The 20284-nt window shown below is 40.1% G+C and overlaps 1 protein-coding gene across 1 annotated transcript in view; it reads right to left on the bottom strand.

The window, feature by feature from the left end:
• The window catches only part of FRAS1 (Fraser extracellular matrix complex subunit 1), a 214211-nt gene that overhangs the window by 35203 nt on the left and 158724 nt on the right, over positions 1-20284 (bottom strand). Inside the window, exons 49-54 of the mRNA XM_070756926.1 lie at positions 17662-17809; positions 16464-16669; positions 12748-12904; positions 9671-9871; positions 3307-3494; positions 1-4 (exon numbers count right to left, since the gene is read on the bottom strand). The exon at positions 1-4 is cut by the window's left edge and continues 272 nt beyond it. Coding sequence (XP_070613027.1) covers positions 1-4; positions 3307-3494; positions 9671-9871; positions 12748-12904; positions 16464-16669; positions 17662-17809 — 904 coding nt within the window. The remainder of the gene's footprint in view (positions 5-3306; positions 3495-9670; positions 9872-12747; positions 12905-16463; positions 16670-17661; positions 17810-20284) is intronic.

Below are 20284 nucleotides of genomic sequence, written 5' to 3'. Positions count from 1 at the left end.
CCACCTGCATGGACAACGTATGCAGAGCGAGAAAGATGATTAGGGGACTGGATTAGGCTAAAGCATCTAAATAATGATTGATTTATAGAAACATAGAAACATAGAAATCTGACGGCAGAAAAAGACCTCATGGTCCATCTAGTATGCCCTTATACTATTTTCTGTATTTTTATCTTAGGATGGATATATGTTTATCCCAGGGATGTTTAAATTCAGTTACTGTGGATTTATCTACCACGTCTGCTGGAAGTTTGTTCCAAGGATCTACTACTCTTTCAGTAAAATAATATTTTCTCATGTTGCTTATTTATGATTTGATTTATGATTTATTAGATTTGTATGCCGCCCCTCTCCAAAGACTCGGGGTGGCTCACAACAACAACAATGCAATACATAGAATACAAATCCAATAAAGTTAAAAAAACAAAATTTTAAACCCATAGATATTAAAAGCAATCATACTGCACAATCACACCATTCTCATATATTACAGTCAGAAGAAAAAGTGGTGGTGGTGGTGAAGAGTTAGTTATTCCCCACATGCCTGGTGACATAGATTGGTCTTCAACCTCTTGCGGAAGGCGGGAAGGGTAGGGGCAATTCGAATCTCTGGGGGGAGTTGATTCCAGAGGGCTGGAGCCGCCATAGAGAAGGCTCTTCCCCTGAGTCCCGCCAAACGGCATTGTTTAATCGACGGGCTACCTTTGAAAAGCGTTCAGAAACTTCAGATCATGCAGAATGCAGCTGCGAGAGCAATCATGGGCTTCCCCAAATATGCCCATGTTACACCAACACTTCGCAGTCTGCATTGGTTGCCGATCAGTTTCTGGTCACAATTCAAAGTGTTGGTTATAACCTATAAAGCCCTTCATTGCACCGGACCAGATTATCTCCAGGACCGCCTTCTGCTGCACGAATCCCAGCGACCAGTTCGGTCCCACAGAGTGGGCCTTCTCCGGGTCCCGTCAACTAAACAATGCCATTTGGCGGGACCCAGGGGAAGAGCCTTCTCTGTGGCGGCCCTGGCCCTCTGGAACCAACTCCCCCCCAGAGATTAGAATTGCCCCCACCCTCCTCGCCTTTTGTAAGCTTCTTAAAACCCTCCTTTGCCATCAGGCATGGGGGAACTGAGATAGCTCTTCCCCCTAGGCCTTTACAATTTATGCATGGTATGTTTGTATGTCTGTTTGGTTTTATAATAAGGGTTTTTTAGTTGTTTTAGTATTGGATTGTTACATGCTGTTTTTTATCACTGTTGCTAGCCGCCCCATGTCTACGGAGAGGGGCAGCATACAAATCCAATAATAATAATAATAATAATAATAATAATAATAATAATAATAACAACAACAACAATAACAACAACAACAACAACACAATATGGACACAGACTTTCCACAGAATAGTAATTCCCACATTTTAGCTTGGGACAAATAGGGAGAAGTGACACTCAACCTTAAGTCCATACTTCTTAAAGTTGTCAAGGCCTTGAAAGGCTACTACAGGGCCTTGAGAGACTCCGCCATTTTAGAAGTTGTGAAGGATTATAATTCTCAGCCTTCCACCGTACCGCTGTCTAGCACTTCAGGAGAATTATGGTTCGATAATATCTGAAAGCCACCTGCCCTCGCTCCTGATTTAAGGTTTTAGACGAGATGAATTCAGGCAATTCTAAATTAACGCTGTGTAAAACGAACGGAATTAAACTACCTAACGCCAAGGACTGAGTCGACGTTACCGGCCCATTGCCTGTATACCAGCGGTGTTTTATTTACAGATTTTTTTTTCTTGATTTACAGAGCAAAAAGTATGACAAACCCTCATAAACTGCTGGATGAAACTCTATTTATCATCTGCCTCCACAGACCGGTCTTTCTTTATTTAATTTGGGGTCTTTAAATCAATCCTGGTGACTGGTTGGAAAGTCCCTGTAGTTTTCGTGGCAAGATTTTTCAGAAGTGCTTTGCCATCGCCTCCTTCCTGGGTTGAGAGAGAGTGACTGGCCCAAAGTTACCCAGCTGGGTTTCATGGCTAAGACGGAACTAGAATTCACAATCTCCTGGTGATTGGCTCATAGTTACCCAGCTGGGTTTCATGCCAAAGGCAGAACTAGAGTCCACTGTCTCTTTTCGATTGGCAATAAAGTTGCTTCCTGCATAATCTTGTTTGCTGTGTTGTATTGCCAGTAATAATAATAATAATAATAATAATAATAATAAGAAGAAGAAGAAGAAGAAGAAGAAGAAGAAGAAGAAGAAGAAGAAGAAGAAGAAAAAGAAGCAGCAGCATGGATCATCGACATTGCAATCCTAGGAGACAGCAGAATTGAGGAGAAGCAGCTAGAGAAATTAGTGAAATACGAAGATCTAAGCCAGTGAAAGTGGTCCCAGCTGGGCGCAGTGCCAAAGGATCTCAGCAGACATTTGAAAACCATCGGAATTGACAAAATCTCCATCTGTCAATTGCAAAAGGCCGCTTTACTGGGATCGGCAAACATAATTTGCCGCTACATCACACAGTCCTAGATGCTTGGGAAGTGCCCGACCGGTGATGAAATACGAAATCCAGCATAATGATCTCGTTTGCTGTGTTGTACTGACATAATAATAATAACAACAATGATAATACGGAAAGGGGCTGCATACAAATCTAATAAATAAATAAAATAAATAAAATTCTATTCTATTCTATTCTATTCTATTCTATTCTATTCTCCGGGACCTCCTTCTGCCGCACCAGTTAGGTCCCACAGAGTTGGCCTTCTCCGGGTCCCATCAACTAAACAATGTCGTTTCGTGGGGCCCAGGGGAAGAGCCTTCTCTGTGGTGTCCCCGGCCCTCTGGAACCAACTCCCCCCAGAGATCAGAATTGCCCCCACCCTCCTCACCTTTCGTAAGCTCCTTAAAACCCACTTCTGTCGTCAGGCATGGGGGAACCGAGATATTCCTTTCCCCCTAGGCCTATACAATTTATGCATGATATGTTTGTGTGTATGTTCAGGTTTTTTTTAAATAAGGGTTTTTAAAATTATTTTAAATATTAGATTTGTTACATGTTGTTTCATTATTGCTGTTAGCCGCCCCGAGTCTACGGAGAGGGGCGGCATACAAATCTAATAAATAAAAATAAATAAAATAATAATAATTCTATTCTATTCTATTGCTAGAACTCACAGGCACCTGGTTTCTAATATGCTGCCATGACCATTACATCACATATCTCTCTATGTCAAATTTGGGTCATTCCATTAAAAAAAAGGACCTTAGAAACAACTCTTAGCTCATCATTCGAATTAATGTTTCTTACTATAGGAGGAGCTGGTAAAATGAGGCTTCCGGCTGCTTCTTGGTCCAAAATGGTCACGATGGTTGTGGTGAGGTCCCCCAAAACAGCTTCAGTGGGATCATCTGGACCCAAGACCAGGGAAAAGGATTCGTGCCATTCTCGGTCTTCATTGGACATGATCTCCACCTTAAAGAAAACATGATCCACACCTGCAAGAAAGAACATGAATCTAAGCAAGTTATAGTTGGAGAGGACCTTACATTCACCCATGGGGCAACTGTCTGTCCGTCCGTCCGTCCGTCCGTCCATCCATTAAAGTTGTTTAATCTTATTTCCATAATTTCAAAGTGAATGTGACCCACCATGTACCAGTACCAATTCTGTAACGTCCATTTTTTAGCCTCTTTCCAACCCAATACCACTACTGCTTGAGCGCTTTCCAGTGCTGCAGTTTTTATTTCTTTAAAATCTCTCAGTTCTCTTTGTTTAACTAATACCGCTATTTCTTTTGCAATTTTCCACTTAATGTTTAACATCTTATTTCTTTCATTCTGCACTTCCTTCCAGAATTTCTGAACTTCAGAACACTCCCAGAACATATGCATGAAAACTCCTTTCTTTTGACAGCCGTGCCAACAATGACCTTTCCCTTTCCTCTGGAAGTGTGCAAGTTGTGATGGCGTGTAATACCATTTATGTAAAATTTTCCTTCTCATCTCTCTAACTCTTGTATTCTTTATTTTTTATATGTTTTCTACTATATCTTTCATCTCTCTTTCATCAATTTGTAATTCATTGTGCCACTCCCTCTGCCGCTTGCAATAACATTATGTATATATTACTTGCCTGTGTTTTTGCATCATTACTCTTTTCTTTTAATATTTTCTCAAAGCAATTTTCTTCTCTCAAAAATGCTTCCTTATTCTCACTTTTATTTAAATATTTACATATTGCATTTACCTGCAGCCATTTCTGTTGGCCCAACCACCTTTCTAATCGAATTCTATTGATTCTTCTGTCCTTCTCATATAACTGTTCTATTCTCATTATCCCTTTATCATTTAATTCATCCATCCATCCATCCATCCATCCATCCATTCATTCATTCATTCATTCATTTATTTATTAGATTTGTATGCCGCCCCTCTCCGTAGACTCAGGGCGGCTTACAACAACAACAAGAACAATGTAAGAACAAATCTAATAATTTTAAAAATGCCAAAACCCCATTATTAAAAGCAAACATACACACAAACATACCATGTATAAACTGTATAAGACTCACTTATACCGCCAGGCATGGGGGAGTTGAGATATTCCTTCCCCCTAGGCCATTACAAGTTATGCATGGTATGTTTGTGTGTATGTTTGGTTTTATAATAAGGGTTTTAAGTTGTTTTTATTATTGGATTGTTACATGTTGTTTTTTTATCATTGTTGTTAGCCATCCCGAGTCTAAGGAGAGGGGCGGCATACAAATCCAATAAATAATAATAATTATTATTATTATTATTATTATTATTATTATTATTATTATCATTAATAATAATAATTTATCCCAGGCATGTTTAAATTCAGTTACTGTGGATTCAGCGAGCACGTTTGCTGGAAGTTTATTCCAAGCATCTACTTCTAATCTTTCCCCCAACTAACCTCAGATTGTGCCCCCCTTGTTCTTGTGTTCAGTTTCCTATTAAAAACCCTTCCCTCCTGAACCACTAAAACATCCCTCCTTAAACTTGCATTCTCCTGATGAATTCTAGGAATCCAAGATCCCAAGATCTGGAGATGCTTGGTTGGCGAAGGCTCCACTAACCCCTTGTGATATAAGCAAAACACAGTTTTATCCCCACATTTCATCCTTTCTCCTGTTTTAATATACCGCGCAACTTGACTGATTGCCTGGCAGGTTTACTAACTGACGCCATGCAAGGATTAATGGCGCCTGTCCGACTTCAATAAAAAAAACCTACGATCCAAATATACTGCTGGTGTTCCTGCTTGCAGGCATAAACTATTTTTTTTGGTTCTTCCTCATGAGCACAAAGTTGCTGATCTTGCTGGGTTTTGGGTAGGACCCACCAAGATTGTGATGGGCAGGTGGTTCACAAAATGAGTTGGCAACGGGGGCGGGGGGGGGGACATGATCGAAGCATTTAAATATATTAAAGGGTTAAATAAGGTTCAGGAGCGAAGTGTTTTTAATAGGAAAGTGTACACAAGAACAAGGGGACACAATCTGAGGTTAGTTGGGGGAAAGATCAGAAGCAACATAGAAACATAGAAACATAGAAGACTGACGGCAGAAAAAGACCTCTTGGTCCATCTAGTCTGCCCTTTTACTATTTCCTGTATTTTATCTTACAATGGATATATGATAAAATACAGGAAATAGTAAAAGGGCAGACATGAAACATGAAAAAAAATATTATTTTGCTAAAAGAGTAGTAGATGCTTGGAACAAACTTCCAGCAGAAGTGGTTGATAAATCCACAGTAACTGAATTGAAACATGCCTGGGATAAACATAGATCCATCCTAAGATAAAATACAGGAAATAGTATAAGGACAGACTAGATGGACCAGGAGCATAGTTCCCTCTAAGCTGAGCAGTGAGCAATCGCTCATCAACTCAGAGTTTTCCAAACCTGCCCAGAAGCCGAGAGGGAAGGAGAGAGAAAGGAAGAGAGGAAGAGAAAGAAACAGAATGGGAGTAAGGAAGAGAGAAAGAAAATCAACATCTAGTTTGAAACTAGCTCAACTATTTAAGTGGCATTTTGATATTGATAGAGTTGCCCTATTATGAGCTCACTGTTATAGACACACAGTATTTATTTATTTATTAATTATTTCTGTGCCGCCCAGTCCCGAAGGGACTGCCACTCAGACACTATACTTTTCCGCCCACCCCCCAAAAAAATTAGAGGGAAAACTGACCAGGAGGCCTTTTTCTGCCATCAATCTTCTATGTTTCACATCTTAAAGGAGTATTTATGCATATGTTTTGGGAATGCAGTAAAGTCCAAAAATTTTGGAGGCAAATACAAACGGAAGTGAATAAAATTACGAATAGTGACTGGAAATTAACCAAGGAAGCAGCACTATTGATAAAAAATAATGAGGTAAAAGAATATGAAGAAATTAAAATTGCAGCAATAGAAAGTGCCCAAACAACTATAGTGCTTGGGTGGAAAGATGCTAACAAATGGATGATAAAAAATTGGTGCAGGTACATGGTGGATCACATTCACTACAAAATTATGGAAATTAGATTACATAATTATAATGAAGGGAAATTAGTAGCAACAATGAGCCGGTGGGAAAAGGTTAAAAATCATATATTAATATTAGTAAGCGATGCAAATGTAAGAAATAAAATCCAATCACTCTATAAAGAATGAGCAACGTAACCCGGAGCTGAGGTAAATGAAAGATATAAAATTGAATCTTCCCTGGTGGAGGGATATATGATTTTGTTTGTTTGGTGATGGTACACACATTTATGTTTTGAATTTATGTTTTATCTTTTTGTTAAAATTTTTAAAAATCAATAAAATTTAGGGTTTTTTTAAAAAAGAACAACATAATTCCAGCGTTGGAGCATTTTAGCTCAAGGGTACCCAACCTACAGTCTGTACCCTGATACTGGGCCGTAGCCCATTTTAAACCAGGATTGCTGACAGGGAGGATGAAAAATTGGCCTACTGGACGTTTGGGAATGGCCTCTGGAGCCTGAGGAGGCCATTTGTGCTCAAAGAGGCTCGAAGAAAACCTCCGGAGCCTGGGAAGGGCAATCCCCCCACCCCCAATGGTCAGGGACGGTTTTCCAATTCTGCCACTACCTGTATACACAGGAAACAAAATCTCGTGAGAGTATGTACGGACGAGATTTTGGCAATTTGGGCGAAAAATTGCCCAAATTTTAAATATGTTTACATCTGTGAAAGGGTTTAAATATGTTAAAAGGGTTAAATAACGTTCAGGAGGGAAGTGTTTTTTAATAGGAAAGTGAACACAAGAACAAGTAGGCACAATCTGAGGTTAGTTGGGGAAAAGATCAGAAGCAACGTGAGAAAATTTTGAGTATTGCCCACAAGATCATATGCTGCAACGTCCTACCGGTCAATGACTACTTCAGCTTCAACCGCAATAACACAAGAGCACACAACAGATTCAAACTTAATATTAACCGCTCCAAACTTGACTGTAAAAAATATGATTTCAACAATCGAAGCGTGGAACTCATTACCAGACTCAATTGTGTCAACCCCTAACCCCCAACATTTCTCCCTTAGACTCTCCACGATTGACCTCTCCAGGTTCCTATGAGGCCAGTAAGGGGCATACATAAGTGCACTGGTGTGCCTTTCGTCCCCTGTCCAATTGTCTTTCCTTTCTTTCACCTATCATATATATTCTCTTCCTTTCATATATCCTCTCCTCTAAGTTCACTTTTACCCTTATATATATTACCACATGTCTATTTTTCTTCCTATGTATTTGTGTATTGGACAGATGAATAAATAAATAAATAAAAATATTATTTGACTGACAGAGTAGTAGATGCTTGGAACAAACTTCCAGCAGACGTGCTTGGCAAATCCACAGGAACTGAATTGAAACATGCCTGGGATAAACACAGATCCATCCTAAGATAAAACACAGGAAATAGTATAAGGGCAGACTGGAAGGACCAGGAGGTCTTTTTCTGCCGTCAGTCTTCTACGTTTCGATGTTTCAAATATCTTTTTTCATTGAAATGAATGGGAATTTATTTATGTTCTTGCTCCCATGCGTTCTGCAGGGATTTCAAAGAAAGACACGTGAAAAGCCAAACCTTTGGACCACAGGAAACAGATGTGGAAGATTTACAAGCAGCCGCAAGATTGCTAAGGCCTTAAGAGGCAGGGGGAAGGATTAGCTTCACGTATTGGCACCAAGGCAATCGGTTAAATGTCTGTGCCTTTGCTTCAAGGGCAGAAGGGTTTTTAATTCTCTTTCTGGAATTAGGAGCTGGCTTGTGGTATCTACAGATCCACCAGGGGGCACACAGGATAAACACAACAGGAAAGCCAACAACTTTTTGCAAACTTGAAAAGGATGTTCGTTACAGGTATTATTATTATTATTATTATTATTATTATTATTATTATTATTATCAATAATATTATTATTATTTATTGGATTTGTATGCTGCCCCTCTCCGCAGACTCGGGGCGGCCAACAACAATGATAAAAAAACAGCATGTAACAATCCAATTAATAAAACAACTAAAAACCCTCATTATAAAACCAAACATACACACAAACATACCATGCATAACTTGTAATGGCCTAGGGGGAAGGAATATCTTAATTCCCCCATGCCTGGCGATAAAGGTGGGTCTTGAGTAATTTGCGAAAGACAAGGAGGGTGGGGGCCGTTCTAATCTCTGGGGGGAGTTAATTCCAGAGGCCCGGGGCCGCCACAGAGAAGGCTCTTCCCCTGGGGCCCGCCAAACGACATTGTTTGGTCAACGGGACCCGGAGAAGGCCAACTCTGTGGGACCTTATCGGCCGCTGGGATTCGTGCGGTAGAAGGCAGTTCCGGATGTATTCTGGCCCTCATGTAGGGCTTTAAAGGTCATTACCAACACTTGTAAGTCTTTGACTTACAACCAACCATTTATAGTTATAGTTTATTAGATTTGTATGCCGCCCCTCTCCGAAGACTCGGGGCGGCTCACAACATAACAGTGATACAATACATTACAAATCCAATAGTAGAAAAATTAAATCAATTTAAAAAAACATTAATAACATAGTAAAATCCCTAACTATACAATCATACACATTCAACCTAATCCATCATACAGTAAGGCCGAAAACATAATTAAAAAAGGGGAGAGAATGTGGTAATTATTCCCACGCCTGGTGACAAAGGTGGGTCTTCAGCATTTATTTATTTATTTATTTATTTATTTATTTATTTATTTATTTATTTTGTCCAATACACAATGAGGGTTTTAGTGGGTATATATCAATATACACATAGTAAAATACATGATGAAGGTTATAGAGGAGATACTCATAGTAAAATATATCTAAGAAATAATAGAAAAGAAGATATAGGAATAGAACATATCAAAGAAAGAATCTCTGGCGGGAGTTTGTTTGTTTGTTGATTGATTGATTGATTGGATTTGTATGCCACCCCTCTCCGTAGACTAGAGTTTATTCCAGAGGGCCGGGGCCGCCACAGAGAAGGCTCCTCCCCTGGGTCCTGCCAGCCGACATTGTTGACCAACGGGACCCAGAGAAGGCCAACTCTGTGGGACCTAATCGGCCGCTGGGATCCGTGTCCATGCAAAGTTGCATTTTTTTAAAAAAAACTTTTTTTTTTTTACCAGGGCTAAACTTGAGAACGCGGCTCTTTGGGTAATAATCGATTCCAGATTGAGCTGAACCATCCCGGGTGCTGCAACGAACTTTCGAAGTCCTGTTTTGATCTCCCGTGCGGATCACTTTGACATTTAAGAACCCAACACCTTCTGGTCCAGGAGGTTCACGGACCTGGTACCCGGCTTCTTCAAACTCGATGGTGGGAGCTGGAATGATGGAGGAAGCCGGAGGGAGGGAAAAAAAGAGATTTTGGTCAGTTTGCAGGAGTGAAGAACAGAACAGAACAGGTCCAAAGACGGGCTACAAAAAGGGTGGAAGGTCTTAAGCATAAAACTTATCAGGAAACCAGAATATCTCCGGGACCGCCTTCTGCTGCACGAATCCCAGCTACCAGTTAGGTCCCACAGAGTGGGCCTTCTCCGGGTCCCGTCGACTAAACAATGTCGTTTGGCGGGACCCAGGAGAAGAGCCTTCTCTGTGGCGGCCCCGACCCTCTGGAACCAGCTCCTCCCGGAGATTAGAACTGCCCCCACCCTCCTTGCCTTTCGTAAAGTTCTTAAGACCCATCTCTGCCGTCAGGCATGGGGGAACTGAGACATCTCCCCCGGGCCTATACAGTTTATACTTGGTATGTTTGTGTGTATGTTTGCTTTTAATAATGGGGTTTTTAGTGTTTTTAAATTATTAGATTTGTTCTTACATTGTTTTTGTTAGTGTTATGAGGCGCCCCAAGTCTACGGAGAGGGGCGGCATACAAATCTAATAAATGAAATGAAATGAATTAATGAAAGACTTCATGAACTCAATCTGTATAGCCTGGAGGACAGAAGGGAAAGGGGGGGGGGACATGACTGAAACATTTAAATATGTTAAAAAGGGTTTAAATAAGGTTCAGGAGGGAGGTTAGTTGGGGGAAAGATCAGAAGCAATGTGAGAAAATATTATTTTGCTGAAAGAGGAGTAGATGCTTGGAACAAACTTCCAGCAGACGTGGTTGGTACATACACAGGGGTCAACCTATCCTCCAAAGCACCTGAAGATGACTTCAAAAGGCAATAAGACAAAGGATAAGGCATGAACAGGTATTGGGTGCAACTGAATAGAAACACAGAAACATAGAAGTCTGACGGCAGAAAAAGACCTCATGGTCCATCTAGTCTGCCCTTATACTATTTTCTGCATTTTATCTTAGGACGGATATATGTTTATCCCAGGCATGTTTAAATTCAGTTACAGTGGATTTATCTACCATGTCTGCTGGAAGTTTGTTCCAAGGATCTACTACTCTTTCAGTAAAATAATATTTTCTCATGTTGCTTTTGATCTTTCCCCCAACTAACTTCAGATTGTGTCCCCTTGTTCTTGTGTTCACTTTCCTATTTAAAACACTTCTCTCCTGGACCTTATTTAACCCATTAACATATTTAAATGTTTCGATCATGTCCCCCCCTTTTCCTTCTGTCCTGCAGACTATACAGATTAAGTTCATGAAGTCTTTCCTGATACGTTTTATTCTTAAGACCTTCCACCATTCTTGTAGCCTGTCTTTGGGCCCGTTCAATTTTATCAATATCTTTTTGTAGGTGAGGTCTCCAGAACTGAACACAGTATTCCAAATGTGGTCTCACCAACACTCTATATAGCGGAATCATAATCTCCCTCTTCCTGCTTGTTATACCTCTAGCTATGCAGCCAAGCATCCTACTTGCTTTCCCTACTGCCTACCACACTGTTCACCCATTTTGAGACTGTCAGCAATCACTACCCCTAAATCCTTTTCTTCTGAAATTTTTGCTAACACAGAACTGCCAATACAACTCTCATATTGAGGGTTCCTTTTCCCCAAGTGCATTATTTTACATTTGGAAATAGATGCCCATATTCAACTACCTTTTCAGTATCACATATGGATACAGTCCTAGATTTATGACTGGCTACTTAACAGCCATTCAAAGTTACAGTGGACTCCCCCCCCCCAAGCTATTTAAAACCAAGGTATGCTCATATTACTCCAACTTTATCCCCCAAAACTAATTCCCCTCCAAGAGAAGTAAGCCCCAGCTCTGCCAACACACATGATACAATCCTGCATCTCATCACAACTTGTGCTTCAGCCCCCAGTCCATCTGTCTTAGACCAAGAAAATAAAATGGGTTTAAGTTGAGTCATAACCCACGTTCTGGCAGTCTATCCATTTCATGTGTTCTTTCATCCAGGAAATAAAAAATACATTATTTTCCTTGCCATAAGTCCTAAGCTATTTAAAACCTAGACTTGTAGATTTGCAAATCAGCAAATCCACAATAGAATACATGCAAGAGTCTAACAGAGGCTCATGAGAAAGATGAAACATTTTAAAGATAAAAGTTCAGAGCAAATATTACATACTTTCTACTAAATCTGCACTTCTATTCTACTAGTTTTTCTCATCACTCCTATCACCCATTTCCTCCCATGTTGACTGTATGACTGTAACTTGTTGCTTATATCCTGAGATTTTTATTAATATTGCTTCTTCATTGCTTATTTGACCCCTATGACAATCATTAAGCGTCGTACCACATGATTCTTGACAAATGTATATTTTATTTTATGTACGCTGAGAGCATATTATTATTATTATTATTTATTGGACTTGTATGCCGCCCCTCTCCGCACCAAGACAAATTCCTTGTGTGTCCAATCACACTTGGCCAATAAAAATTCTATACTATTCTATTCTATTCTATTCTATTCTATTCTATTCTATAAAATAAGTACTGGATCTGGATGTTCAAAAGACAACTAACAATAGCAATAGCAATTAAGGCTTATATACTGCTTTACAGCCCTCTCTAAGCGGTTTACAGAGTCAGCCTATTGCCCCCAACAATCTGGGCCCCCATTTTACCCACCTAGAAAGGATGGAAGGGTGAGTCAACCTTGAGCCTGGTGGGATTCGAACTGCCAAATTGTAGGCAGCTGGCAGACAGCAGAAGCAGCCTGCAATATTGCACTCTAACCACTGTGGCACTATGGCTTGTAATAATCAGCCCATTGTAACAAATGAATACATATTTGAATACAAGCCCATCCTTCTTACCATCTTCGTCGTTGGAGATAACTACAGTAGCCATGTTGCTTTTCCCAATGGTAGCCCCACTCCAGTGGTTGCCTTGGGGTTCACTCAGGTATACCCGGAACCTCTCTTCCGGCTCAAAAGCAGAGTCGTCATTGATAATAATAGTGCAGTTTTTTACCTATAGTTAAGGATATAGTGCAGTAAGGATCGGGAGGCAATCCGCGCAATTCATTAATTTACAAAGCAAGATTTACAGAGAGATAGTCCTCGAGTTACGATCACAGTTGAGCCCAAAATTTATGTCGCTAAGTGAGATACAAATGTATCTTTTTCTTTTATGTACACTGAGAGCGTATGCACCACGACAAATTCCTTGTGTGTCCAATCACAACTGGCCAATAAAGAATTCTATTATATTCCATTCCATTCTATTCATTCTATTCTATTCTATTCTATTACATTACATTACATTATATTGATATTTCTATTCCATTCTATTCTATTCTATTTCTATTTCTGTTCTATTCCATTCCATTCTATTTCTATTTTTATTTCTATTTCTATTTCATTCTATTCTATTCTATTTCTATTTCTACTTCTTTTTCTATTTCATTATATTATATTATATTATATATTAATATTTATATTTCATTCTATTCCATTCTATTTCTATTATTTCTATTTCTATTTCTATTTCTATTTCCATTCCATTCTATTCTATTTCTATTTCATTCTATTCTATTTCTATTTCTACTTCTTTTTCTATTTCATTATATTATATTATATTATATTATATTATATTATATTATATTATAATATATTATATTATAGTATAGTATAGTATAGTATATTATATATTATATTATATTATAGTATATTAATATTTATATTTCATTCTATTCCATTCTATTTCTATTATTTCTATTTCTATTTCCATTCTTATTTCTATTTCTATTTCTATTTCTATTTCTATTTCATTCTATTCCATTCCCATTCCCAATTCCATTCCATCCCATTCTATTCTATTCTATATGTGTTGAGTGGGTTTTGCCCCATTTTATGACTTTCCTGACACAGTCGTTCACTGAATCCCTGCAGGTGATTAATTAATAACCCGGTTGTTAAGTGAATCTACCTTCCCATTGACTTTGCTTGTCAGAGGTTTGCAAAAGGGCATCACTGCAACCATCATGAATATGCGTCAGTTGCCAAGCATTCAAATATAAAGCACGTGACGATTTCGCAACCGTCGTAAGTGTTAAAAATGGTCATAATGGTTTGGATCCAAGATGGCGTCGACGAAGGGGGTCAGGACCCCTTTGGGGGGGGGTCAAACGACTGTTTCACAGGGGTCACCTAAGACCACGGGAGAAGACAAATTTCCCATGGTGTTAGGAAGTAAAGCTTCTATTCTGGCACCTTGGAACCTATTTTTACAATCCAGCCAATCAGGCGTTTACAGTGGGCGTGTCCCTCTGACCTTCCTGCCAATCAGCTTCAAGCTCTGTTGGGAGAATTGGTGCTGGACTTATGGTTGGGGGTCACCACGACATGAGGAACTGTATTAAAGGGGTCGCGGCATTAGAAAGGTTGAGAACCTTTCTGGAGTCCAAAACTTCCTTCACAGGATAAAACTGCAAATAAATATTCCAACCATCTCCCCGCAAACCAATTCCCCTCCAAGAGAAGTAACCCTCAACTTGCCAATATACATGACACAATCCTGCACAACCATCACAAGTTGTGCCTCAGCCCCCAGTCCATCTGTCTTAGACCAAGAAAATAAAATGTGTTTAAGTTGAGTCATAAACCAGGTTCTGGCAGTTGTTCCATTTCATATGTTCCTTCATCCAGGAAAGAAAAAAATACATTATTTTCCTTGGTATAAGTCCGACCTGACAGATTGCAATAGTTTTGAAACTGGGCCAAGCGCTTTGAACTGATGTCTCTCTCTCTCTCTCTCTGTTATCTGTCAGGCTTAGCAATCCTGAGTGATATTTCATTGTAGTACCATATAAGGTACTACGCTTCTCACAACAAAATACCTTACTCCGCCAGACTTGAAATTCTTGGTTTAGACAACTTACAACTCCGTCATCTCCGTTCCGACTTAATTATAGTTCATAAAATCATATACCAAAACGTCCTGCCTGTTAACGACTACTTCACCTTCAACCGCAACAACACATGAGCACGAAACCGATTTAAACTAAATGTCAACCGCTCCAAACTTGACTGCAAAAAAATATGAATTCAGCAACAGAGTAATCAACGCCTGGAATGCGCTACCTGACTCTGTGGTTTCTACTCCTAACCCCAAAACCTTTAACCTTAGACTATCTACAATTGATCTTTCCTCCTTTCTAAGAGGTCTGTAAGGGGCGTGCATAAGCGCACTGCTGTGCCTACCGTCCCTGTCCTATTGTCTTCTTTTGTTACTTTTTATCATTACTTATCTAATGTTTAATTTGTACAAATTATCACCCTATAATTGTTTGACAAAATAAATAAAATAAAAATAAATAAAGGTGAAAAGTATAACGTATTACCATATAAGGTAAAAGGTAGAATGTAAGCATGCTCATACTGAGTCATTGGGTGCGAACTGCAACCTGATTGGGCCAGGGCATTATAAGATGCAAATCAACTTTACTCTTCCCTTGTGGTGGTTGTTAGTTGGCTGGCTGGAGCAGTTTGAGCGTGAGTTAAATATTGAGTAGAGTAATGATAGTGATACGAAGAAACCTGGATTGGTTGAATATAGACTTGTAACCTGGATTGGTTGAATTTTTTTTAATTTTTTAATTTTTTAATTTTATTTTATTTGTCATACAAATATAGTATTGTATTGTAGTATGTTTAACATAATATAAGTATAAAGTAGAGATAGAAAAGACAAAAAGAAATTAGGGCAGGAACGGTAGGCACGAAGGTGCACTTATGCACACCCCTTATCTACTTGTAAGTAAGCTGAATATAGCCAATGTAAAGTTCTTGTATATAGAAGACTGAAGATATTTTGAACTGAAGAGTAAACTATTGTTTTCTACAAATGTGTCTTCATCATTTATCTGGTTCAGTAATTGCCACAATATATATATATACTGTATATGCAGTGAAATGCAGGAGGACTATATCAGAATATATTGTGGCAATTACTGAACAAGATAAATGATGAAGACACATTTGCAGAAAACAATAGTTTACTCTTCAGTGCAAAATATCTTCAGTATATATCTATAAATCTATATACCCGGGTATATTGAAGGAACGTCACAGCTCCTTTTTGCCTCTAGGCCCAACCCAGGGCCATTTCAAGGCAGTTAATTTATTCATAGCCGACAACTATATTCTGTATGCATCACATGTTTTTTGCTGAAATTTTAAAATTAAGGGAGACTAGGGTTGGGCCTAGAGGCAAAAAGGAGCTGTGACATTCCTTCAATATACCAGGGTGATCCGACATAAAAAACATATAGCCCCTCCCTGGTACAGAGCTGAAGGGATCAGGTCTGGTGGCTCAGCTGTTAATTCTCTGCCTTACAAGGCAGAAGCTGCTGGATCAAATCCCAGTAAGGGTGTGGCTAGCTGATGAGGCCAGAACACGGCCGAAATAGCGCTATCCTAGTCTCCCTTAATTTTAAAATTTCAGCAAAAAACATGTGATACATACACACACACACACACAAACACACACACAAACACATGGACATTCTCTGCCAGTTGCATTCACTCACCTTCTCCCCTTTCAAGAATGTGATGCGAGATTCTTCAGCGTTTCTCCTTTCCTCGAAATCCTCCATGACTCTCGCGGTCTGACTCTGCGTATGGCACCTGACTGAAGATTGGTAGCTTAAGTCTCCAGTACGGATAACAGGAACGTGGAGGACACGGTCCTTCTCTTTCACCGAGTAGACGTCTTTACTGAACTTCATGTTTGGAACTGTAAAGGAGGAGGAGGAGGAGGAGACAGAGGAAAGGTAGAGAAGGGGAAAGAGAAAGGGGGGAAAGGAGGGAAAAAAGAGGAGGAAGAGGAGGAAGAAGAGTGGGATGAGGGGGAAGAGGAGAAAGAAGAAGAAGAGGAGGAGGAGGAACAAGAAGGGGAAGAAGAAGAGGATGAAGAGGGGGAGGGGGAGAAGAAGAAGGAGGATGAAGAGATGACAGAGGAAAGGTAGGGAAGGGGGAAGAGAAAGGGGGGAGGAGGAGGAAAAAAGGAAGAAGAAGAGTGGGACGAGGGGGAAGAGGAGGAGGAGAAGGATAAGAAGAAGAGGAAGGAGAAGGAGAAGAGGAAGAGGAAGGAGAAGAAGAGGAAGAGGAAGGAGAAGAGGGAGGAGGAGGAGGAGGAGGAGAAGGAGAAGAAGAAGAAGAAGAAGAAGAAGAAGAAGAAGAAGAAGAAGAAGAAGAAGAAGAAGAAGAAGAAGAAGAAATAACAGCAATTTTTAGGAATTTCAAGGATCATTAGGGGAAGTGAAGCTGTGAAAAGTTGTGCTGGAACATATATTGGATATTCTTTAATACTATAAATTGCATCAAAACCCCAAAATCCATCAGAAGAGAAAATAAATACAGGCTGAAGGAAAGGACTGGGGCAGAACTAAACCCACTAGGTAGAAGCAGGCCATTTCTATATACAGCCTACATGAACAAAAGGTATGGTGTAACAACAACCTTGGGCTTCCGTAATTCCCAGTGTAAGACAATTTACAATTAAGGGCGCGTGTGCTGAAATGGCTACTAGGCCCAATGCACAGAGGTCTACTGGACTTTATGAACATTCACGATGTCACCTTAAGGATGATTGAGTGATAATTTTATAGATATCACAGATTAACAGCACAAGGCATGGTATCGTTCCGGGAGGGACTCCAGTCAGAGAGAGAGAGAGCACCTGAGTATTTCCACTGGCATTAGTTTGGCATTTGTTCATCCACTTACCATCCTGGAAGGTGTCATTAATGGCCACCACTGCTTGGAAAGGCTTGGCCAGCTCTGCTCCTTGAGGGGAACTTAGATAGACCACAAAGGTCTCCACCCCTTCAATCACTGGGGTCTGGGCGTCGTCCAGAATAGTCAAGGTGCAATACTAATGGAGGAATAAGAGAAATAAAAGAGCCCGTTCTGTAAAACATATGAATGACATTTCTTCAATTTATATAGTCTGGTTTCGTTCCATACGACTCAAGGTGGTATGGAGCCTTCTCTGGGGTGGCCCCGACCCTCTGGAATCAACTCCCCCCAGAGATTAGGATTGCCCCCACCCTTCTTGCCTTTCGCAGACTCCTTAAAACCCACCTCTGTCGCCAGGCATGGGGAAATTGATTCCCCTGGGCCGTTTCCACTTTATGTATGGTTTGTATGAGATGTATGATAGTTTTTTATATTAAGGGTTTTAAATTGTTTTAACCACTGGATTTGTACTGTTTTGTTGTTGTGAGCCGCTCCGAGTCTCCGGAGAGGGGCGGCATACAAATCTAAATAATAATAATAATAATAATAATAATAATAATAATAATAATAATAATAATAATAATAATTGCTATTGGTTTGCCTGAACTGGTAGAAAACCACCACAGAAACATAGAAACATAGAAGACTGACGGCAGAAAAAGACTTCATGATCCATCTAGTCTGCCCTTATACTATTTTCTGTATTTTATCTTACGATGGATCTATGTTTATTCCAGGCATGTTTAAATTCAGTTACTGTGGATTTACCAACCATGTCTGCTGGAAGTTTGTTCCAAGTATCTACTACTCTTTCAGTAAAATAATACAGTATTTTCTCACGTTGCCTTTGATCTTTCCCCCAACTAACTTCAGATTGTGTCCCCTTGTTCTTGTGTTCACTTTCCTATTAAAAACACTTCCCTCCTGGACCTTATTTAACCCTTTAACATATTTAAATGTTTCAATCATGTTCCCCCTTTCCCTTCTGTCCTCCAGACTATACAGATTGAGTTCATTAAGTCTTTCCTGATACGTTTTATGCTTAAGACCTTCCACCATTTTTGTAGCCCGTCTTTGGACCCGTTCAATTTTGTCCATATCTTTTTGAAGGTGAGGTCTCCAGAACTGAACACAGTATTCCAAATGTAGTCTCACCAGCGCTCTATATAGCGAGATCGCAATCTCCCTCTTCCTGCTTGTTATACCTCTAGCTATGCAGCCAGCGTACAGCTGCCGGTGGTTCGACAAACCCATAGCGGTGGTAGTGCAAGCTTACCCGCCCTGACGTCGCCATCTTCTTTTCTTTTTTTAACCCTCTGCACATGCGCAAAATGTGGGCTCCCAAACTGGTAGGGAAACTAATATGATTTCAATGCTGACTTTTTAACTCCCAGAATTCCCTTGTGAAAGGGGGGGATTAAACTCCCCAAGATTGAAAAAGAGACTATAGGACAGGGGACGGAAGGCACTCTAGTCTAGTACGCTTATGTACGCCCCTTACTGAATCTTAGGAATCTGGAGAGGTCAACAGTGGATAGTCCAAGGGTAAAGTGTTGGGGTTTAGGGGATTATTATTATTATTATTATTATTATTATTATTATTATTATTATTATTATTATTATTAATTGGATTTGTATGCCGCCCCTCTCCGCAGACTCGGGGCGGCTAACAACAGTGATAAAAACAGCATGTGACAATCCAATACTAAAACAACTAAAAAAACCTTATTTATAAAACCAAACATACATACAAACATACCATGCATAAATTGTAGAGGCCTAGGGGGAAAGAATATTTCAGTTCCCCCATGCCTAACAGCAGAGGTTGGTTTTAAGGGGCTTACGAAAGGTGAGGAGGGTGGGGGCAATTCTAATCTCTGGGGGGAGTTGGTCCCAGAGGGCCAGGGCCGCCACAGAGAAGGCTCTTCCCCTGGGTCCTGCCAAACGACATTGTTTAGTCGACGGGACCCGGAGAAGGCCAAATATCTTAACTCCCCCACGCCTGGCGATAAAGGTGGGTCTTGAGTAATTTGTGAAAGATAAGGAGAGTGGGGGCCGTTCTAATCTCTGGGGGGAGTTGATTCCAGAGGGCCAGGGCCGCCACAGAGAAGGCTCTTCCCTTGGGGCCTGCCAAACGACATTGGGATGATACTACGGAGTCCGGTAATGAGTTCCACGCTTCGACAACTCGGTTACTAAAGTCGTATTTTTTTACAGTCAAGTTTGGAGCGATTAATATGAAGCTTGAATCTGCTGTGTGCTCTTGTGTTGTTGTGGTTGAAGGTGAAGTAGTCTGACAGGCAGGACATTGCAGCATAGGATCTTGTGGGCAATACTTAGATCATGTTTGAGGCGTCGTAGTTCTCAGCTTTCAAGTCCCAGGATTGTAAGTCTAGTTTTTTCGTAGGGAATGAAATGAATTGCAACATCTATTTAGTTGCATTTACTAACGAAATGCCTCTGTATTTGGCCCTTAGCTTTTTAATTCTGATCTACATAATAATGCTGAGTTGATAGGTCTCAAGAGGGGGTTGATTGGAGGAGGAGGGGGATGCAAAACAAGTCCATTTCACTGTCATCACCTTGGACAGCTCCCAAGAACTATTGGCTG

This window comes from Erythrolamprus reginae, chromosome 7 (assembly GCF_031021105.1).
Source record: "Erythrolamprus reginae isolate rEryReg1 chromosome 7, rEryReg1.hap1, whole genome shotgun sequence".
NCBI lineage: Eukaryota > Metazoa > Chordata > Lepidosauria > Squamata > Dipsadidae > Erythrolamprus > Erythrolamprus reginae.
The sequence above is the reverse complement of the archived record's forward strand: the minus strand, read 5'-3'. Positions and strand labels throughout refer to the sequence as shown.